The sequence below is a fragment of the Eptesicus fuscus genome, chromosome 5 (genome assembly GCF_027574615.1).
Source record: "Eptesicus fuscus isolate TK198812 chromosome 5, DD_ASM_mEF_20220401, whole genome shotgun sequence".
NCBI classification, from domain to species: domain Eukaryota; kingdom Metazoa; phylum Chordata; class Mammalia; order Chiroptera; family Vespertilionidae; genus Eptesicus; species Eptesicus fuscus.
The window spans coordinates 53,300,811-53,324,506 of NC_072477.1; the positions used below are offsets into that span (position 1 = coordinate 53,300,811).

The window sequence follows — 23,696 nt, forward strand, 5'->3', positions numbered from 1 at the left end:
CTGCTAGGGCTGATTTTAGTTAATTTTAATAATAACCAACCTGTCTTAAATTTCTTGAGTTGTAACAATTTTAGATAAACAGTGTCATTCTACATTTGTAAAGCTGATCCCATTATATTTCTCATAACTAATGTAATAGTGAAGGTGTAAAACCTTACCCTTGACATGTTCAACATTAGAGGATTAACTATACCCTAGCAGAATTTGAAAGCTGCTCAATTCATATTAACTAGTCTTTATATCTTAGTTCAGTTAAATTGGTCTTACTTGATAGCCATCGCAAGGCCTAAAAGTGAGAGAAATAATACTTAATGTTTGGTGTAGAAAAAGTTTGGTGAGAGTCAACCACAGGAGGATGGGAAATAATAGTTCCTTTCCCAAAATGTGGTTCTTGGAAGAGTCATTCCATAGGATGTTAATGTTGTGCAAAAAAAGGTTCTAAAAATCAAATATGTTTCATGAACTCTGGAACAAAAGGTGTCTTAAAAAGCTGTTATTGCCGAAACCGGTTTGGCTCAGTGGATAGAGCGTCGGTCTGCGGACTGAAAGGTCCCAGGTTCGATTCCGGTCAAGGGCATGTACCTTGGTTGCGGGCACATCCCCAGTGGGGGGTGTGCAGGAGGCAGCTGGTAGATGTTTCTCTCTCATCGATGTTTCTAGCTCTCTATCCCTCTCCCTTCCTCTCTGTGGAAAATCAATAAAAAATATATTTAAAAAAAAAAAAAGCTGTTATTAATATGCTGCTATATATCATGAATCTTAGAAAGTATTCAATGTGTTCCAAACTTTTTCCCCTCTTATAACTGGTGATCTAGGGCCTACTGTTTGTGAAGTGATGGGTAAAATCCATAGGGTAAGTTTCTAGAATAGAGAAACTACTTCTCCCATGTTACCATTCAGAACTATCAGGGGATGGTGAACTTTCTGTTTCTATTACCGTGTTTTAGGTTTTTATACCAGGAAACAATCTTCCCACTAGTTTGGATATCCAGATCCCGTAAATTGATTAGTTTTGCTTTGGGATTATTACAAGTAATAATAGTTAAAAGGAGTAGGGCAAAGGAAAATGACCATGTGTTTTGATTTCCGTTAGGAAAGGCTATTGCAAACAGTAAATAACTTTTTACCTTTCGGGAAATCAGTTGAAAGCAAGAAGAAAAATATTTCTGTTTGATGGACTAGTCCATTCAACAGCAATCCTCGTATGATTATAAAAGTAAGAGTAGACAATCTTTGTTTATTTTTTCTCCCCATTAGCTGGAGAAATAAAAGGCTTAAATCCAGGAATAGGGGAGGCTGCGTATTTTAAATCTATTAAGTTCATATTTTAAACCTCCCAGGAAAAGTGTATTCTGCCTATTTTTAGAGCTCTGTAAGTGACCAATGTTCTAAGAGAGGACTCTTATATATTGCCAGCTACTTGTAGGTTTTAAAAAATGCAGTACTGGCCCTTTTTTGGTGACTTAGCATAGCCTAATAAAACTATTGCTTTGCAGAGAAAGCTATGTTTTGCATCTGGAAAGTCAAGTAAACTCACCTGGGCAAAAATTGAGCATGTCCACTGAGTTTCTTTGTCATAGCTGAGTGTATGGGCTTCCTGGCTTGTCAGCTCTCTGGGATAGAGTTTATTTGCCAGAGCTGACCAAAGGAGGACTTTCTAGGATTATCATTAGGAGAGGGAAGTTAAAAGTGAGGTGAGATTGCCAGAATGCCAGTTCCTTTTGGAGGTCTAAAGAAACCTGAGACTAGGTGACAGAGGCCATCATTCAGATTATTTGGTAGTGAGATAGGTTCCCTCCAAGAGAAAACTCTCAATCGGGTCCTCTTGCAAAGGAATACAGTAGGAAACTCGAAAGGTTGAAATTGTGTTGAATCTGTAGTCAGTGCATCTGATAGGTCCTGAATACTGATTTAAGTAATCTTTAGGGCCTATGCTTTCTATCTCCTACCCCCACTGGAATAGTTTGTCCTCCCTAAGGAAGGAAACAAAATTTAACAGCCTAAGCCATGTTCTATAAAAATTTTTCTTCTTTATAGGTCACCCAAGCCTGTTATTAGATAAACCTTAAGAACCAACTTTCTGGGCACACAAGTTGTCCATTATAAAATGTAAAGGCTGAAAAGGAAATCATAACAGAGGTACTACCTACCCCCTCTGAACAATCCTAATAAGCTGGTAGAAACAGGTAAGGGGAGAGCAGGGCAAGCAGTCTGTCTGTAGAAAGTCTGATCATGTATCTTGGGTATCTATGTGGAAGTTCAAGAGTACCTGGATTCTCACCAGGCTCCTATCTGGAATGCTGCAATAATGAATATTCCCTGGGTATAACCTTTCTAGTATCATTTCATCTTGGTTTATGGCATCTTACTCATATGGCTTGCTCTGAATCTTAACCTTTTGCACTCGGATGTCGAGTGTGACTCGACACGGTTAGCATCGGTAGCACCTCGAGAAAAAAGCAAGCGAGTGCAAAGGGTTAAGTATATTTCAGAGATCCTGGATTCTAAAACATATGGTTTCTCAGATACGGACTGAATGGCAATAACAAGCAGGCTTGATCCAGCTAATCAAATAGTCTAGTGCTTATGGCTCTGGAAGAACTCATTCCTTGACCCTGTAGACCAGAGGAGCTATACTGGAGACCACAGACTAGATTTAAAATTTCAAATTGGTTGCCATATTTCAAAATTAAAATTTCAAAATTGGGAGAGTTTACAGAAAAAATTAGGTGTCTGGTTTCTCTTGAAAACTTAGGACACAGAGTTTTTATTTCTACATGACCACAGTAGAAGTTATTCATTTAACACATGATATATACTCTCCAATCTTCTCAGTCCCTGACATATGTTTAGCTCCTCAACATAGATATTTTTGTTACCTATAGTCTGCTTTAGTCATTTGCATTACCTGCCTGGCATTTGAGTTTGTGGCCTCTATGTTCGATTCTTTGGGGGCAAGGTTCTTCTGAGAGCCATAGGGTTGGGGAGCTATCACAGTATTCATGGGGACTGAGAGTGAGAAGGAAGCTTCTGTTTTTTCTCTGTTAGGTGGCTTTTCTTTACTGTCAGTTCTTGCCCTGGCTGGCTATTACAACAGCCAGTCCATAGGAAGCCAAAGCAGGGTAGAAGAAAGAATAGCAACTCTCTTGAGTCTTTCATGGCGCAAAACATTTTTTATCTTCTTACTTCCATGAAGCCTTTCTTGATAACCCTTGTTTAAATTATAACCCCTTCCAACACTTGTTTTTCTTTAAAAAAAATATTTTTATTGATTTTAGGGACAGAGGAAGTGAGAGTGAGAGGGAGAGGGAGAGAGAAATATCCATGTGAATGTGAGAGGGAAACAAACATCAATCGGCTACCTCCTGCACACCCCCTACCAGGGATTCAGCCCAAAACCCAAATGTGCCCTGACTAGGAATCAAACTGGTGACCTTTCAGTGCATGGGAGGATGCTCAACCAACTGAGCCACACTGGCCAGGGGGCCCAATACTTTTTCTTCATAGCATTTATCATCATCATGTAACATTTTTTTTATGAGAACCAGACTAGTATTATTAGAACGGGACTTTCTAAGGTAGATTACACACTCTCAGAAGTAAATGTGAGTAACTCACTCAAGGAATAATTCTTAACAAGAGGCACCCCTCCCAGATCTTTTCTGCCCTCCCAGATCTGTAATGGATCTTTGAGGCATGTATAATGTGTATACAACTTAAAGAAACTTCCTCCCTTTCTTCCTTATGGGAGAAAGTATGCTTTCTCGCCTTAAATCCTTGCTGTAATGAATGCTAAGTGATGACCATTGTCAACTTAATGACCCCAGACCTAATTGAAATTAAAAATTTTGTTTGGGATGACTAATTAAAATTTATTATGCCTTGAAAAGGACTTATTGTTGAATAGAAGACAGAGTTTATCTTGTGGTGGGGCACTGGGGTTACTGTTAGTAAAGACCTATCTCAGAATCTCATGTCTTCCCTTCAGTTACTTGTGGAGAAGAAATGGATGACTTTCAAAAGAAAGAGGTGTAGAATTTACTTGGGGATTGGACTTGACAAATGGGCCAGATTTAAATAGCTGATTTTGTTTTGTTTTGAGTGTCACAAAAAGTAATAATCTGTATAAGACCATGCCATTTGGAGGGTATTTTAAAACTCCTTTTATAATACATTAAGCAGATGAGGTTTTTTATCTTCACTATGGGAGGACACCTCAGGGTGTGGCAAAAGTAGGTTTACAGTTGTGAGTACACGAAACAGAGTTTATTCTTGCACTAGAGGCCCGTTGCACGAAGATTCATGCAATAAGCCTTCCTTCCCCAGCTGCTGGCACCGGTTTTCCTCCAGCACTTGGGATCCAGGCCTTCGCTCTGGCCGGAGCCTTCAGTCTTCGCTCCAGCTGGAGCGCCGCTCCTGTAGCTCCCTCCACCCCCCGCCCTCCTCCTCCTAGCAGGCGTCCCACCCCACCCGGCTGCTCCGCGCCTGCAGGTGTGCTGCCCAGAGGCCCAGAGCAGCTGGGGGGCGGGGCCGCAGACATCTTTGTCAGGTTAATTTGTATACTCACTCCTGATTGGCTGGTGGGTATCGCAAAGTGATGGCCAATTTGCATGTTTCTCTTTTATTAGTGTAGATTACTATTATATTATTTTCATATAACTGTAAACCTATCTTTGCCACACCCTGTGTAGATAATGTTTTTGTTTTGTTTTATTTTTTTCTCCTTGCTAATTTTTCTGTTTCATAATTATAAAAAATACTGTAACCATTGTCAGCTAGCTTTCAAATTCATTTTATTGTCTCAAAGAGTAGTAGGAAAGGATACAATGGAAATCTCTCACCATTACCTGAAAGAAACTCAATTTTCATTAATACTATATTCAGAGAATGGCATAATAAATAAGCATGTGCTCTGGTAGACAACAAACTAATTATAGTGTTCTAGTTTTTCTATCTTCTTCAATGTAAGTCATTTCAAACTTACAGAAAAGTAGACTAGGAGAGAAAGAAGGAAAACTTTACGGGAGCAGAGACAGGAATTAAAGAACGTACTTTTCCTCTCTGTGCCTAACCTTTGTTGAGATTGTAGCTTTATAATTTTGAAGAATTGATTAGAAATTCAATTTTTTGGAAGCATAGTAGTAGCTGGGCTCTCATCTTTTCTTTCCATGCTGAAAGTTAACTGACTAGAATGATCCAAACATTCTTCTCTCTAGCACCCCATCCCTATCCCCAACCACTGGTTCATAGGTGTCTTGTCAGGCAGCATACAGAAAGAAACATTGATAATTACCAGAGTGATCCAGAGAAATATTACATGATCAAAAGGATGGTCACTTTTTGGAGAATTTAACTGAACAGAGTCCTCTCCCTATTTCACAGAGACACAAATCTGTGGGTTTATGAACCCTCTGCCCGTTCATAGTACCTTGCTCTATTAGTATTTTAGCAATATACTCTTGTCTCAACATTTTATTTGGTCTTTAGTCATTTGGGTACTTATGTAGCCATGAAACTTGTTACCTTGTTATTCATTATTTCGGTTTCACAGATTCAACTTCCTTTTTTATTAGTAAGCCCTGGGGAGATTGGGGGGGGGGGGTCAAACCATATTTTGGAACACATTCATAAAAATGACCACTGTTTAAATACAATTAATGTCCATGGCAATGTCTTTAACTTTTTAAAAATATATAATTTAATACATTCTCAGTTTTAGGTACAGAACCTTTCCAAATACACACAGAATTTACTCAGAAATATCTTACATATCTACCTTGGAGTGTGAATTTTTCAATGTTTATATTGCAGTCCCTTAGTGCATCTTGAAATCAGAATTCCTCTAGGCTTGGTTGAAAAGGGTTTTTGTTTGTTAGTTTTTCTTCAGATGGTTGTGAATTCTGTAGGTTATCCAGCAGAATTAGTGAGAAGAAAGTGAGAAACAGATCTTGAGTTTTGCTGAAGTTTACTTGTCAGCCTTGCTGTGCCCTAGTAACAGATATCTTTTAAATGAACTCAGATCACATTCCTTATCTCAGAACATTTTGAACAATTAAAACCATTTTCATTTTACATCTAATTTAGTAGGTTTATACAGTAAATCCTCACAATAATACGAGTACAGTAACAATTATTCTTTGGGTTTGATTTATATTTTTTGAACTGAGAATAGAAAAAACACTTTCCCCTTATATTTTTATAGTAGGTAGCTCTAAAAAAAATTCTCTCTCTCTCTCTCTCTCTCTCTCTCTCTCTCACACACACACACATACACACACACACACACACACACACACACACACACACCATATTGTTCTCATAGCAAGTTAGGAAACTGAAAATTAAGAATTCTAAACAAAAAGCACTGACAGAGTCTTCATACCTTGACCTTTTCTCTATCTGCCTTATATCAGCTTTTATGACTGATGGGCCTGAGAGAGTATATATCAGGCATGTGGATTGTTTCTGTAAATTAAAGAAAGGCTATAGGGTAAGGTTAGACGTTCCCCTTCTGGTCCTTCCGTCAGGAGCACTGGTGAAGAAAGAGGCCTTTTAGTAACTATGCTTCTGATTTAGTGTCACCTGAGGGGAAAGATAATTAGCATTTTTTTCACATTTTATTTTTGTAGTTTACAAAATCAAGGGCAGACAAAGTCAGATGTGATTATCCTATCAATGGATACATTTTCCCTCCAGACTTGGTAGCTTAACTGAAGAAACAGTCAAACTGGAGAATTTAGGCTTCTGGATTTTAAGCTGACTGTTCTAAATACAGATTTAAATTAAAACTTTTTTAAAAAACCTTTTTTTGATACCAGTTTGAAAAGTGAAGTATAAAGATCTAATTATGATACCTGTTGGTCATCTTCCATCGAATTTCAGCCATTGTCAACCTGGACGTTTCTTTGAAAGGTGTGTATGCATCTCAACAGGAGAGTTTCTTCTGCTTCTGGAAATAAAACCAATACACCTTGAATGTAATTTCACTGTCAAGAGTTTGCATGGAAACGTCTCTATTAAGTCTTTGATTGCTATAATCTTTATAAGCATCAGCTCTTCCCCAATTTTATGACCTTGAAGGAAAAAAACTTAACACTTGAGAGAAGTGTCATAACAGGAAATGCATCACTGCAAAGAAATTTATGTCAAACAGGAGAAATCCTTTTTTTATTTACATTTGAGAAATTGATTCAAGATGGTCTCGAAAAACAGGAGCAGATCTCCACTATACTGTATTCTATGCCAGTAAAGAGGGGAACATATTTCCTTACCATCTGCTTGAAGGTCTTCAAGTTTTAGTAATAAGACATAAAAAATTCTCACTGGTTCTCTGCAACCCATCTGGTATGTATTGACAGTTCAGAGACAGATGTCCTACATAGACCAACAGAAACACTAAAAATTAACTCTTTTTAAAACATGGAATATTGTTTTAGGTATTTTTTTTTTTTTATGACAGAAGACAACATGTAGAAAGTTATATATTTTGTTCCCAGTTCAACCTGGGAAAAGCTTTTATTTCTGACCTATTCTGCTTAGGTTGATTCCTTTTCTCTCTAGTAGCCTAATTATTAGAAATATTTCTAATTTGGATTTAATTAATGGCTCAGGAGGAAATTTGAATTATTTTACTCTTACCCCAAGGAAAGTCAATGCTAGTGGAACATTGTCTTCAATAACTATGCCCATGTAAAAATGATGCTCACGTAAAAATCTGGGAGCCTTGCCTTTATGGTGTATCTCCCAAGTTAGTAGAGGTCACCAGGCTAAATATTTCCTAAATTTCTTTAAATACTTGCTTTTTCAAATAAAAGATTCTATACTTGTTGGTAGAATTGAATTATAAACTCTCCTGCCAAATTTTATTTTAAGCAATTCTATAATTCAGAATATTTATATAATATTTATGTATTTTAGAAATTGCTTTTAATACCCCAAAATTCACCATTTACCACTGTTTTACATATTTGAAAATTAATAATCAGTTTGAATGGCTTACTTAATGTCACAAAGCTAGTGAGTGGCAAATCTGGGATCAGATACAGTCCTTCTGATTCTATATCCTACACCTTACCACTGTGTCCTACTCCTTTGAGTAGACTAGATTTGAAGGGTCAATCAATCAAGCTCAAGTAGCAGCTGCCTCATGCATCTATAATATATAATAGAGGTCCTTTATTTTTGTTAGCTGTTAATTTATCAATAAGATACATACCGCTTAACCTCAGATTTATAAAAGTTTCATCAAAGCTGCTTTATTACTCTGCTGATCAGCTACTGGGCAATATTCTTATATGAAAAGTTTCTATGATGTAAGTTCAAGAAGAATCAGTGAATCATTTAGATGGAGCATGAAAAATTAGAAGGGAATCAGTGAATTCTTCAATAAATTATACTGGGACAATTAAGCTAGCCTTGTGGAAAACTTTTAATTAGATCCCTCCCTTCTTTGTATGTTAAATTCCAGAGAAATTAAAGACCTACACACCTAAATGTGAAAAACAAAACTTTAAAAAGAAAATATTGGATATCTTTATGACATTGGGATAGGGAAGGATTTCAAAACAAGATGCAAAAATCAGTTTATAAATGAAAAGATTGATATATTTGCCTGGAAATAGTCACGACTCAAAAACAAAATGAAAAGATAAGCTACAACTAGGGGAAGATATTAGCAGCACTTATAACTAGTAGAGGATTAATATACAAACTATAGAATAAGTATCCCCATATATTTTTTTTTGGTCCCACTTTTAAATGTGCAGTTCCTTGAGCCGTGGTTATTTAGATGTGATCCTATGACCAGCATCACTGGGAACTTGTTAGAAATCAGGTTCTCAGGCCCTCACTCCTGACCTACTGAATCAGAACCTCTGGAACTCTGGAGGTACAGTCCAACAATCCTACATAATAAAAAGGTAATATGTAAATTACCATCACTCCACTATGCCCACGATTGGGCCAGCCGGAGACACAGGGGGCAGGACTCGGGGTGGCTGGGGTGGTGATTGGGCCGGCAGGACGCTGAGCTCTCGTTGCCAGCGGCAGTGCAAGCTCAGCGTCTGCGCCATGGCTGTGCTGCAGCACAGACGGGCCTCTAGGGCAGTGAGCCGGGCGTTTGGAGGTTTGGAGGCGGCGCGGGTGGGCGGCGCGGCTCCCGGGGGAGGAGTCTGGTGGCAGTTGGGCCGCAGGAGCACGCGGCGGTGTCCCGGTGTCCGCAGAGGACTCGGGTTTCCACGAAGGCAGAGGAGGCGGCGGAGGCCCCAGCCTTCCTGGGCAGGAGGCGAAGGCAAGACCCCTGCCTGGGCTCCGGCCGCAGGAGGACCCCCCGCCCCGCCTCTCCCTAGGGGCCCAGGGACTTCGGAGCTGCCGGCCACACCGGTCCCGACCAGCGGACAGACAGGCTACACGTGCATGATTAAATCATTCACTGGGCCTCTAGTCTTTAAATAAGCTCCCCAGGTGTTTCTGATGCATCGTGAAATTTGACAGCCATTGTATTAAATTCAAATGATAAAAAATATGAAAAGATACTCAGTTTGATCATCAATCAGAAAATGTAAAATAAAACAATGAGATACTTTGGGTAATTGTATCCATGAGATTAGGTAAATTTAAATCTTAAATTTTCACAGGGATGTAGAGAAATTATAGTATTGCTGTAGGAAATACAAATTGGCATAACAGTTTTGGGGAGTAATTTGGAAAAGCCCAATAAAATTGGTGATGTATATCCTTTATGACCAAGTAATTCTTTTAGGTACATATCATAGAAAAAAGTTTTTTATTTAAAATAAATCTTTATTGTTCAGATTATTACAATTGTTCCTCTTTTTGCCCCCCATAGCTCCCCTCTGCCCTTACCCCCCTGCACTGTCCTCATCCATAGGTGTACGATTTTTGTCCAGTCTCTTTCCGCACTCCCCACTCCCCTTTCCCCCCGAGAATTGTCAGTACACTCCCTTTCTATGCCCCTGATTCTGTTATATTCACCAGTTTATTCTGTTCATCAGATTTTTTATTCACTTGATTTTTAAATTCACTTCTTGATAGATATGTATTTGTTGTTCATAATTTTTATCTTTACCTTCTTCTTCTTCTTCCTCTTCTTAAAGAATACCTTTCAGCATTTCATATAATACTGGTTTGGCGGTGATGAACTCCTTTAGCTTTTTCTTATCTGTGAAGCTCTTTATCTGACCTTCAATTCTGAATGATAGCTTTGCTGGGTAGAGTAATCTTGGTTGTAGGTTCTTGCTATTCATCACTTTGAATGTTTCTTGCCACTCCCTTCTGGCCTGCATAGTTTCTGTTGAGAAATCAGCTGACAATCGTATGGGTGCTCCCTTGTAGGTAACTAACTGTTTTTCTCTTGCTGCTTTTAATATTCTCTCCTTGTCTTTTGCTCTTGGCATTTTAATTTTGATGTGTCTTGGTGTGGTCCTCTTTGGATTCATTTTGTTTGGGGTTCTGTGTGCTTCCTGGACTTGTAAGTCTGTTTCTTTCACCAGGTGGGGGAAGTTTTCTGTCATTATTTCTTCAAGTAGGTTTTCAGTATCTTGCTCTCTCTCTTCTTCTGGCACCCCCATAATTCTGATGTTGGTACGCTTCAAGTTGTCCCAGAGGCTCCTTACACTATCTTCATATTTTGTTATTCTTTTCTGCTTTTTGCTTTTTCGGTTGTGTGTTTTTGCTTCTTTGTATTTCAGATCTTTGACTTGATTCTTGTGATCCTCTAGTCTGCTGTTGGATCTCTGTATATTATTTTTTATTTCAGTCAGTGTATTCTTAATTTCTAGTTGGTCCTTTTTCATATCCTCGAGGGTCTCACTAAATTTATCGGCCTTTTTTAGAAAATTCTTGAAAAACCTATAACTGATATATCCATTAGTTTGCTTTCCTCCATTTCTTTCATTTGTGACCTGTTTCTTTGTCTCCGCATTTAGGCTGCTTCCCTGTGTTGATAGAGTGGCCTTGTGTGCTAGGTGTCCTATAGCGCCCAGTGGCTCAGCCTCCCCAGTTACCTGAGGTGGACACCCTTGGTGCACCCCTTTGTGGGCTGTATGCACAGTCTTGTTGTAGTTAAGCCTTGATTGTTGTTGGTATCACTGGGAGGAATTGACCTCCAGGCCAATTGGCTGTGAGGATCAGCTGTGTCTAGGATGGGAGAAATTCTGTGCTGGAGACACCCTTATGGGGCAAGACTTGCTTCAGTGGGACTTTGGTGCTCAATGAGTCTGCCCCCTGAGTGTGTCCCTTATGGATCTGAGGAGTTGTAATCTGATGGTCCCACTCTGACCACTGGGTACACTGGCTCTTGGATCTCCAAGGAGGTGCTAATTTAGCCTCAGCCTGAGGCCACCCAGCAGGAGCTATGGAGAGAACTGCAGATTCCTATTCTTTGTTTGGGGTTTTGAGGTGCCCAGATGAGGCCCCGCTGAGAAGCAATGCAAGCTGCTGTGGAACCTTGGATGTTCTGGGTCTTTTGGATGTTCTGGGTCTCTCTGACTCAGCTGCAGTTTGTTAGGCAAGTTTAGATCTCAAAGGACCAGGCCATTCATATGCAAAAGCCTCTGTGCACAGGTTGGATGGGGCGGAGTCTCAGGGCAGAACAAACAGCAATGGCTTCCTGTCAACTCTGCTCTAAGAGGCCCCCGGGTCTCAGTGTCCCTTGGTAATCGCTGCAAGCATCTCTGAGAGAAAGCCGCCCTCGAGTTCCACCCGCTGCCAGACAGTGCAGTTTTTCCCTGTATGAGTTTGGGTTCCCAGAGTCTCGCTCAGAACTGGAGTTCAGAGCAGTCGGGAGCTTGTGTCTCCCTCCGGATTGAAAAAGCCAGCCGCGTACTCAGTTGCCAGCCCTCTACGCGCGTGCGCCTCCGTACCTCTGCAGTTTACTTCCGCAGCTCCTCTGATTCTCAGTGTGCTTTTCTCTTCCCTTCTAGTTGTAGAATTTCCACTTAGCCAGCCTTCCTGTGGTTCTGGATGATGTCCGTTTTGTCTTTTAGTTGTAATTTTGAAGTTGTGTGAGGCAGCAAATTCAGGTGTTTACCTATGCCGCCATCTTGGTTTCTCCAATTATGTGTCCAGAAAAAACTCTTGCACAGGGACATAGCAGTTACAAATAAGGATTTCCATTGCAGTAATATTTGAAATAGTGAGATTTTATAATAACTAATTTACTTATTAGAGAAATGAATAAACTGGTTTCAATCCATATAACATTATTGTGTAAATCTGTTTAAAAATCAAAGAATTCTGAACTAAATGTGGCAAAAGTTAGCATCTTTTAAGTATGGATAGTGATACATGTGCTTCTACTTTGTAGACTTCCTTTTAAATACTTTAACATTTTACATTTTAAGTGGAGTATTAAAATACTAAAGGCATTCCCATCAGGCTCTGTTTATCTTTCAGGATTTTCCCTCAAAAGGTGATTGAGTTTAGACAAACCAAGATTTTCAGTCTAGTTGAGGGGGGAAGGTATAACCAGACACTGAAAATCATTTTTAAAACAATCAGTAAATGTGAGTTTATTGAATATAAATTCCTGAGTAATTGCTATGGCCCAGAGTAGAGGGACAAACAGGAATATTGTAGGATCATGTGTAAAAAAGTTATTAGAGTTTAATTTTTCACTAATATTTTTATTAGTAGTAGTAAAGTAAAAGTTAGGTGGAAGAGAGCATGAAGGTTGTTGTATGTTCTAAACTGGTGTTTCTCACCTTTTTTTTTTTTAGATCATGCCTATTTTGATAAACATGAATATCACATATTCTTGTTTAATTTCAAAATAAGTTAAATATTCTAAAAATGAATGAATGAATGAAAGCTTTTCTTAATTACAGAGAGGAGCCCTTTTCTTCTCCCCACATTTTTATCTGCATATATAAAAGGGATTTTTAGTGGGCTAGGCTATGCTGCATAACAAAATAAGCCTGAAATATCAGTGGCCTAATCACAAAATTTTATTTTCATTCACATTATGTGTACTGCACAAGTCATTGGATGCCCCTGCTCTACATAGTCCCTCAGGAACTTTATTGACAGACACATGGCTTCAAAGTTGCCACGAAGGGGGGAAAAGGATAGAGGTGACACATTGATTCTTAACTATGTCAGCTAATAAATCACATACATCACTTTTGCTCAGGGCCCTAAGCTAACTGCAAAGGAGGCTGAGAGATGTAGGTGAGCAGATGGTGTTATAGGTGGAAGTGGAGTTCTTGCGATGTCTTGAGGAAAAGAATTTCCTGAGACTTGCACGGGAGGATGAGTAATATTTATTCAGGTGGAAATAAACCCATGAGTTTCCAATGTCCCATTACTTTCCATCTCCCCAGGGAAGAAGTTCAATCTTGTCTTCAGCAGGGCCAGAATGAAGGCCACTGCCCATAGTTTCTGCTCCATATTAAAGTACAGTCCAGTCCAGCATCCTGCGTATGGCATGTGCTGCTAAGGCCTAATGGCTATGGAGTGAGAACGTGTGGTCAAGGAGCAAGAGAGAATAAGAGAGAGGGAACTCTAGGGATTTTAACCGAGCTTCTTCAAACTAACCAATTAACTTCCCAAGATTTCATGCCCTTCTAGCGAATCCATTGTTCCCCAGGCTAGACTGACAGGCAAGCACCTCTCCTTTGCCACTCCAACTTCTGCTCATGTGCCTATCTCCCATTTCTCTCCCCAACAATCTAGTACCAGATGGGGGAAGGGAGGGGTGTTAATCCTCTTGGAGGAGCAATGCTGGGTGAAGCTGTAGCTTCCACGTAAAGCTTCCCAGGTGACCATTCTTACAATGTTTGACTTCCCTTTGCTTCCTTTCCTTTATTAATATTAACTAGCTAATTACGATGATAACAGTGGGATATTTGATGGAACACTATTTGTATCCAAGGTAGCTCCATGCTACTGGTCTTTGTGTGAATATTCATCAGCCAAAACTTCAGAAGAGAATGAGATTGAGTGGTAGAATTCCAACACCAAACTTCACCTCAAACCTCTAAAAGTAACTCGATTTTGTATATCTTGCATTGTACCTTTATTTTCCTCTGGATCACATGATATCTAAGTGAATATTGAATCAGGTAGTTAGAAACAAGCTTTTTTGTCTAGAATGAGAAAGATTAAAGTATGTTTAGGTCATTGGCAACATTAAGTCTATAGCATTGCTTTGTTTTTATAGGCAGAGGTTCGAAAAGTTTCATAAATATATACTTACTAGAGGCCTGGTGCATGAAAATTCATGCATTGGAGCGGGGGGTCCCTCTGCCCAGCCTGCCCCCTCTCATAATCTGGAAGCCCTTAGGAGCGGGAGGTGACCTGACGATCAGGGGAAGGTGACGCCCCATCACACCTCCGCTGCTGCCACTGCTGGCAGCACAAGCCTCAGGCAGCCCTGGACGGCTGGGCAGCCGCCATCTGAGGCTTGCCTGTGCCTTGGGCCCGCCCTGGGCAGCTGGGCAGCCATCATCCGAGGCTTGCCTGCGCCATGGGCAGGCTCTGGGTGGCTCGGGGGTGGAGGGGACTGGGGGACTCAGGAGGCAGGCACGCGGCCATCTTGTAGCTGTGGGCACCGCCATCTTTGAGGGTGTGGCAGTCAGTTAGCATATTCCCTCCTTATTGGCTGTGGGCACTGCCATCTTTGCGATGGCATGAGGGTCAGTTAGCATATTCCCTCTTTATTAGATAGGATGTGAATGGTATGATGACACGGGTCTGCTTGCTTATTTGGAGTATTATTAATTATCATCACACTGCATTATATCTCCACGGCTTATTCATTTCATGACTGGAAATGTGTACCTTTTGTATCCCTTTACCCATTTCACCTCCCCCACCTCAGGCTGCCACCAATCTGTTCTCTGCATCCATTTAGCTCCTTGTGTAGGGTGTAGGGATTGGGGGAACTTGTTTGTTTTCTTTGGTTGGTTGTTGTTGTTGTCGTTTAGATTCCACCTGTAAGGGAGAAATATGATATTTATCTATTTCTGTCTGTTTTACTTCACTTGGCATGATACCTCCAAGGTCCATTCTTGTTCTCATACATGGAACGATTTTGTTCTTTTTTATGGCTGAATGAATATACTGTCTATACTAATAAAAGGGTAATATGCTAATTAGTCCAGGAGACCTTCGGACATCCTTCCAGACAAAGCCATGGTGGCAGGGCCAAGGCAGAGGCAGTTAGGGGCGATCAGGCCAGGAGGGGAGGGCAGTTGAGAGCAAGCAGGCCGGCAGGGGGGGCCAGTTGGGGGTGTCTTTCATAGGATATGCATTTCTTTTTCTTTTCTTTTTTTATCCTCACCTGAGGATATGTTTCCATTGACTTTTAGAGAATGTGGAAGAGAAAGGGAAAGACAGAGAGCAACATCAAAGTGAGAGGAACACTTGGATTGGTTGCCTCCTGCACGAGCCCTGATCTGGGTGGGCCCAGGGCAGGGAGGAACCTGCAACCTAGGTACATGCCCTTGATCAGAATTGAACCCAGATCCTGCTGTCTGCAGGTCGAGGCATTATCCACTTAGTCAAACCAGCCAGGGCAGAATATGACATTTCTTAGCTCTCCAGCAGTGGACCTTTGTTTTTTTTCTCCAGAAGTGTGGTGGAAAAACCATAGATCACCTTCTTGGATTCTTATTACCCAAGTTACTAAGAATATTACCAGTGGCATACAGGAAGCTTAGCCAATGTGCAGTCAGAAAAGGTGTTTCCTCTATAGTTCACACCAATCGCGGGCTGGGCCCTGCCCAGGCCTAAAGCCTCTGGCTGAAGCTTTAGGCCTGGGCAGGGGCCCTCCAGCTCCCTCTGATCACCGGCTCCGCCCCTGCCCAGGCCTGCCCAGGCTGGCAGAGGCTTTCGGCCTTGAGCAGGGCATCCCCAGCTCCTGCCCAGGGCAGGGGACCCCAAGCTCCCTGTGATCGCAGGCTCCGCCCCTGTCCAGGCCTGCCCAGACCAAAAGCCTCTGGCCGAGTTGTACTTCAGTGTTTTTAAACTCTGTTCCATCCACAGGTGACGCCATCCTTTAGTCACATGTTCTGGGTTTTTGAGAATTAGGAAAGGATCCTAGAAATTTTCTCATCTAGTTTATGTTGTAGGGCTACGTTAAGACTAACTAATAATAAATATTCTCTTGACTCCCAGTCTAATACTTTTCATTTTTTAAATGTGATTAAAAGTGGTAAACTTTGTCTATGGTTTTATTTAGTCCTAGAGTATGAGCATTAATAGGAAAGTTCCATTTTCTCTTATTTTTTTACATGCAATATACGTATCAAACATCTTAACTATTATTTTAATGATGAGGGGAAAAAAAAGACTAGATTTTGTTTTCTTTGGCAGGTGATTCATTCAATCTGGTTTAAATTTAGTATTTTATTTTTAAAGAGATGTTAATAAATTTAAAGAGAGAAACAATGTTTTTAAAATAATCTTTCTTTTCAATCCTTTGTAAACAGCAAGAAGTTGAGAAGTTTACAGACCTAGAGAAACTCTACCTCTACCTTCAGCTGCCTTCTGGTCTCAGCAATGGAGAGAAAAGGTATGTCTGCTTGTCTTTGCCTTAACTACAGTGTTTACAGGACATCCCTGAGGTGTAAGTGTGGTGTGGCTGTGTGTTTGGTTGTTATTGTTTACACTATTCCTAAAATCATCAGAAAACAGAGTGGCAAACAGTCGATCTTTTTAGTTCTGGATCATATTTGGTTAAGTGTTTACTTACTGTTTTTGCTAATTCATTTGTGTTCCTGGGTGTAGGCTGTGAAATGCAGTTTTGGTTGTGTTTTATAAATAGATTAATATTTTTATGCAGTATATAGGGATTGTGAAAATTGAAAAGAATACCAAAGAATAAGTACATAAGTTTGTGAGCAATAAAGTAACTGCAAGAATTGTTTAGGTACTGTCAGGTGAGTATATCACAGAATATTAAAAAGAAAAAAGTGAGTTGCCTATAGGAAGCATGAATTTCTGATAAATGTAAGATGTTTTAAGTGTGTGGGGGTGTTACTATATTTTCATGTCACATCTAGAAAATTTAGAGTCGGTGGTGGTTCATGCATTATGTTCTTAAAGTTTCTATACCCTTTTTAAAATATTTCTCAGAATTAATTTTATTCACATAATTTATACAAAGAAAATTCTGTTACTTTAAAATTGTGTGTAAAAATAAAAGGAATGAAAAGTTTGTTGCTTGTACCTCATTTTCCTTGGACCAAATTTTATAATTATTTTAATTATTTTCTGCCCTAGAAAATTGCACAGTATCTTCTTTAGAATTAAATAAATTGTTGTTATAGTTAGCTGAGATTGATATCAGAATCAGTAGAGGAGCTTAATCTATCTTAGGTGTCTATTTCATGAAATTAGTTTATAAATACACTGCCGTATAATGAAAACTTATGATATTTAGTGGGTGGTGCTAGCCTGGAGAGGGGACCTAGTTATAGGAAGGAATGTAGGGGATATTTGTCCTTTTAAGGTCACTCTGGTGTGAATTACATTCTGGAGCATAGAGGGCTTTAGTAAGACTTCAGGGTAGTTACTTTGGAATGCTAAGCAAATAGGAAGTAAAAAATTGCTTCCATAACTTCTATTTTAAAAGTTTGATGATTTGGCAAGTTTATGCAAGTAAACAGGCAAGTAAGTGAGCAACTACTCAATTAGAGACAATTTTGGGCAAAACACATACTTCATGTTGTCAGTGCTCTGTCACCTCTGCCGCTTTAACAATGGTGAGTGGGCTGGGACAGGGTATTAACTTCAGTCCAACACTAGCTACAGAAAATGGTCCACAGCCACAGGTGGATGGCTTATATATAGATAGCTGGGAATCCAATCCCGTGCCTGTCCTGAGTTAGGTTTGGTCATCTATAGTGTGTTTACAAACAATTATTTAGTGGAACATTATCTCAGAAATTCTCAATGAATTGCTGTCTAGTTCGGCTAAAACGTGTTTTTGTTTTATGATTAGTGATCAGAACGCCATGTCATCTAGTCGGGCACAACAAAAGCATGCCTTTTTCTGGATTCGAAATACTCTAGAGGAACATCCTGAGACTTCACTGCCCAAACAGGAAGTCTATGATGAGTACAAGTAAGTATTATGGATATACGTCAGGCATGGTGATGTATTAAAGAGCTTAAGTACTCTACTTGGCTACAGTGATTTATCATTGGTGAATATCACAGTGGTATATAGAGTTTAACTTATAAATCACTGATATTCCTTCCATCTCTAAATTTCTCAGGTAGCATATGAACAAAGGACAGGATTACTAAATAAAAGGATTTCTCTAGAGTTCACCTAGATGACAGGAGGCTTATTTGAGGTTAAGGGACAGTGGCATAGGATTGCTGATTAAAGTGTTCCTGTGGAGTTCTTAAAGATAACAGGAGGGTTATGTCTAGAGTTAGAAGGAAAGTGGAAGGCAGTAAAAAAGTCAGTGCATATGGAAAAACTAAAACATGTTTTTTATATTTACAAATTTTATAAATCCTAACCTTTTGTGTGTTTTTAATTCTTTTGTTAAAGCTTGAAGGAGCTTCCAGCATGCAAAGACCACTTAATTTACAAATGATTGTGAACTTTTTATATTTGTTGAAACTTTTGAATTCTGATCATCACATGTGTTTATGAAAATGATCATTAATGGGTTTATATTATTTTTCTGTTTATAAAAGTAACATGTATTCATCATGAAAGTTTTGGCAGATAGTTATAAATGTATAAAAAAGAAAACCAGCACCAGTAATCTCGCTATCTAAAAATAAACATTTTGGTTTACTTATTTTATTTTTTTCTAACGCCTTTTCTTCATGTATATAGTCTTGCTATTGTTTAATAAAATTTGTCTCCACCATATATACAGTTCTTGAATGGAGGAACAGTTGCAAATAACATTGCATTGAACATTCTTGACCATATAATTTAATATAGATTATCAGAATTGGGGTGCTAGTTTAGCAAGAACCTTTATATATTAAGAACATTAACTATTAAAATATAAATTTTTAGGATTGATATTTATTATTTAATTTTAATATTTTTATAAGTAGTGTGATCTGACTACATTTTTTGCAGCTTGCACTATTCATTGTTATGCTTACAACTTCCTCATGCCATTAGTAGCTAAATACTCACATACATTTTTCCTAGGTATTTATTTCATTTTTTACATACAACCTTTTAGTCCAGTGGTTCTCAACCTTTCTAATGCCGCGACCCTTTAATACAGTTCCTCATGTTGTGGTGACCACCAACCATAAAATTATTTTCGTTGCTACTTCATAACTGTAATTTTGCTACTGTTAATGAATCGTAATGTAAATATCTGTTTTCCGATGGTCTTCGGTGACCCTGCTAGTGGTTCTTAACCTGTGGGTCGTGACCCACAGGTTGAGAACCGCTGCTGTAGAGCCTAAGACCATCGGAAAACACAGATATTTACATTACGATTCATTAACAGTAGCAAAATTACAGTTATGAAGTAGCTGTCCTTTAGTAAACTTTGTCCTTTAGTAAACTTTTAGGCTTTTTTCCTTCAAACAGGTTCACTTATTTTTTCTTAAATATATTCCTTGTTAATTTTGACATTTTACTTATTTATATTATGAAAAAATACTAGAGGCCCGGTGCATGAAATTCGTGCACTGGGACGGGGGGCGGTTGTCCCTCAGCCCAGCCTGCGCCCTTTCCAATTTGGGACCCCAGCAGTCGGACATCCCTCTCACAATCCGGGACTGCTGGCTCCCAACCGCTCACCTGCCTGCCTGCCTGATTGCCCCTAACTGCTTCTGCCTGCCAGCCTGATCACCCCCTAATCACTCCCCTGCCAGCCTGATCAATGCCTAACTGCTCCCCTGTTGGCCCAATCACCCCCAACTGCCCTCCCCTGCTGGCCTGGTTGCCCCTAATTGCCCTCCCCTGCCAGCCTGTTTGCCTCCAACTGCCCTCCCCTGCCGGCCTGGTCACCCCTAACTGCCCTCCCCTGCCAGCCTGGTCGCCCCCAACTGCCCTCCCCTGCAGGCCTGGTCCCCCCCAACTGCCTTCCCCTGCAGGCCTGGTCGCCCCCAACTGCCCTCCCCTGCCAGCCTGGTCGCCCCTATCTGCCCTCCCCTGCCGGCCATCTTGTGGCGGCCATCTTTGACCACATGGGGGCAGCCATCTTGTGCGAGGATGTGAGGGTCAATTTGCATATTACCTCTTTATTATGTAGGATATTTTCCTATTGGTTTGCTTTGCTTTATAGACTATCTATAGATTTCTGTTATTTATGTTGCAAATTTTATATTTACTGAACTTGGCTTAATCTTAATTTTTCAGTTCTTTTGACTCTTCTGGGCAGAGTTTATTCTGTATATCTTTCCCATTCTCTTTATTACATTTAATAGATTTTCCTTCTGGTTGTAAATAATAGCAGTGTTAGGCATCATTTCCTCTTACAGTTCTTTGATGTTAAAGATGTATCATTTCTAGTTGACCAAGACTTTAATTTGCTGTTTTATGAGACATGAATATTGAAATTCATTAAAAGCTTTTTGGGTATCTATTGACATTGTTATGTGGTGCTTCTTCTTTGACCTCATGATATGATATATTATATAAAGATAGTCCACAATGTGAACCCTTCTTTTATTCATTAGAATGAATGTCCTGTTCATATCAAGATATGTAATCTTTTAGTATTCTTTTAGTTTCTGTTTTCAAGTATATTATGTAGGATCTTTGTATCTCTACACATAAGGGAAATTAGTCTGTAATTTTCATTTTTTATGCTTTGTCAGGTTTTGATATCAGGGTTAGGCCAGCTTCATATATGATTGAAACTCCCTAATTTTTTGTCCTCTGAAACAGTTTTTATAACATGGGACTTACTTGTTCTTAAAAGTTTTGAAGAACTCACCTATAAAACATCTAGGCCTGGAGTCTTTGTTCGAGGTAATTCTTTGAAAATTTTTGTAGCATTCTTCTAGTTAGATTTATACTTCATTAGTCAATTTTGGTCATTTGTTTTTCCTAGAATTCATTCAGATTTTCAAATGTATTAGTATAGCATTACATATATTAGTCTCTCATAAACTGAATATCTTCTGTATCTGTTACATCCTTTTTCATAGTTCTAGTCTTATATACAGAAATATACAGGGTGGGGCAAGAGTAGGTTTACAGTTGTGAGTACACAAAACAGAGTTTATTCTTGTATTTATTAATTATTGTACTATTTTCTATAAGAAAAACTGTGAACCTACTTTTGCCCCAGCGTGTGTGTGTGTGTGTGTGTGTGTGTGTGTGTATTTGCCCATTCTTTTATTTTTATCATTTGTATCATTATTTTTAGGCAGTTTACATTATTATGTTTCTAAAGGTTTAATCTAAAATTGTCCATGGTTTTGAAATGTGACCAATAGAAGAAGCTGGTGGAATGGAATGAACCTATCTAGAAACTCTGGGGTATGCAAACACAGAGCAACAGAGGCAGTAGCAACCACGCTCCTGCTCCATAATGGAGAAACGAAAGCATTAATCTTAAATGGATTTTTTATTAAATAATATATATCCTGTTTTAACATTCTTGAAAATCTGTTTGCTTTCATTCTGGGTAGAATCACAAATGTTCAGATTTGTAAACTTGACAACTTTGGCTCTAGTCTTTCCTGGCACAACTGTTCTCTCTCCAATCCTTTTTTTTTTTTTTTTAATCTGTTTAATGTTTTAATGAATGGTTATTTTAAGTTTTTAGTTATGTATAATCATTAATTTTGTATGTGTGATATTTTTGTGTTTACAACCTAAGTTTGTATTTTCTATTCTATGAATCAATGTAAATTAAACTCTTAGGACATTCTCAAAGGTAGAAATAGATTCTAAAAACATATTTATTTTAAGAGCTTTAAAATAGTGAACATTTCATGACTTAAATGACATGTAAATATTTATACCTATCTAAAATCTAGATCAGGCCTAAGCATATGTGTATAATTTACAAATTTCTCAAATGTATAATTTATTATTTAATATTATAGCATCTGTATAAAGTTTAGAAAAAACTAAAGTAAAAGTGATTTTTAGTCCCCCACAAATTTGCCAGAAAATGAGTCACTTCCACTCCACAGTCTTAAAAAATACGTTTCAAATTATGTATTGATAAAAATCTCAGTTTATTACATGTCACAGATTAAGGCAATTATTTACAGATAGACAAAACTATAAATATTCGTTTTGCTTTTTAGATTTTATCTTGAAACTAGAGGCCCAGTGCACGAAATTCGTGCACAGGGGGTGGGTCCCCTCAGCCCAGCCTGCACCCTCTCCAATCCAGGACCCCTCGGGGCATGTCCGACTGCCAGTTATCGGGCCTAAACCAGCAGTCGGACATTCTTCTCCCAATCCTGGACCACTGGCTCCTAATTGCTAACCTGCCTGGTTGCACCAACTGCCTCCCCCGTGCTGGCATGGTCGCCCCCAACTGCCCCCCCTGCCGGTCTAGTCGCCCCTCACTGCCCCCCCCCCACCAGCCTAATCGCCCCCAACTGCCCTCCTCTGCCGGCCTGGTCACCCCTAACTGCCCGCCCCTAACTGCCCTCCCCTACTGGCCTCTTCGCCCCCGACTGTCCCCACTGCCAGCCTGGTCGCCTCTCATGGTCCCCCTGCCAGCCTAGTCACCCATGCAGCCTGCTGTTCAGTTGTTTGGTCATCCTTCACTAACCCCCCCTGCCGGCCTGGTCACCGCACACAGCCTGCTTGTTTGGTCGTCCTTAACTAACCCCCCTACCGGCCTGGTCACCCCAAGCAGCCTGCTTGTTCAGTCGTTTGGTTGTCTCTCACTAACCCTCCTGCCAGCCTGGTCGCCCCCAACTGCCCCCCTGCTGGTCTGGTCGCCCCCAACTGCCCCCCCCCTCCACCGACCTGGTCACCCCTCACGGCCCCCCTGCCAGCCTGGTCACCCCATGCAGCTTTCTGTTCAGTTGTTTGTTTGTCCCTTACTAACCCCCCTGCCAGCCTGGTCGCCCCACGCAGCCTGCTGTTCAGTCGTTTGGTCATCCCTTGCTAACCTCCCTGCTGGCCTGGTTGTAGGCAGTCATTTTGTGAGGGCATGATGATCAATTTGCATATTACCTCTTTATTATATAGGCTATAAATCACATATTATAATACTAGAGGCCCGGTGCACGAAATTCGTGCATGGGGGGGAGGCGGGTCCCTCATCCCAACCTGCACTCTTTCAAGTATGGGAACCCTCAGGGGATGTCCTACTGATGGCTTAGTCCCACTCCCCCCAAGGAGCGGGCCTAAGCTGCAGTCTGGCCTCCCTCTGCAGGAGGCAACCGGGCTGATCAGGTGAAGGCACCGCCCCCATCACCTCGCTGCTGCTGCCACTGCCGGCCGCCGCAGCCACCAAGGTGTTTTCATCAACACGGACTTCAGTCCCTTCACCATGAAAAAATGACAACCTTCCTTAGTCCTTTTCAAGATGTCTCTTTAATAGGATCTGATATTTCTTTCTTTTTATCCTCACCTGAGGATATTTTTCCATTGATTTTTTTAGAGAGCATGGAAGAGGGGGAAAGACAGAGAGAAACATAAATGTGAGAGGGACACTTTGATTGGTTGCCTCCTGCATGAGCCCTGACCTGGACCCCGGGAGCCTGCAACCTAGTTACATGCCCTTGACCAGAATCGAACCCAGACCCTGTGGACCACA

The 23,696-nt window shown here is 40.1% G+C and overlaps 1 protein-coding gene across 1 annotated transcript in view; it reads left to right on the plus strand.

Annotated features, from left to right (window-relative positions):
* The window catches only part of RFX7 (regulatory factor X7), a 115,292-nt gene that overhangs the window by 70,464 nt on the left and 21,132 nt on the right, over positions 1-23,696 (plus strand). Inside the window, exons 4-5 of the mRNA XM_028147800.2 lie at positions 16,452-16,534; positions 17,966-18,088. Coding sequence (XP_028003601.1) covers positions 16,452-16,534; positions 17,966-18,088 — 206 coding nt within the window. The remainder of the gene's footprint in view (positions 1-16,451; positions 16,535-17,965; positions 18,089-23,696) is intronic.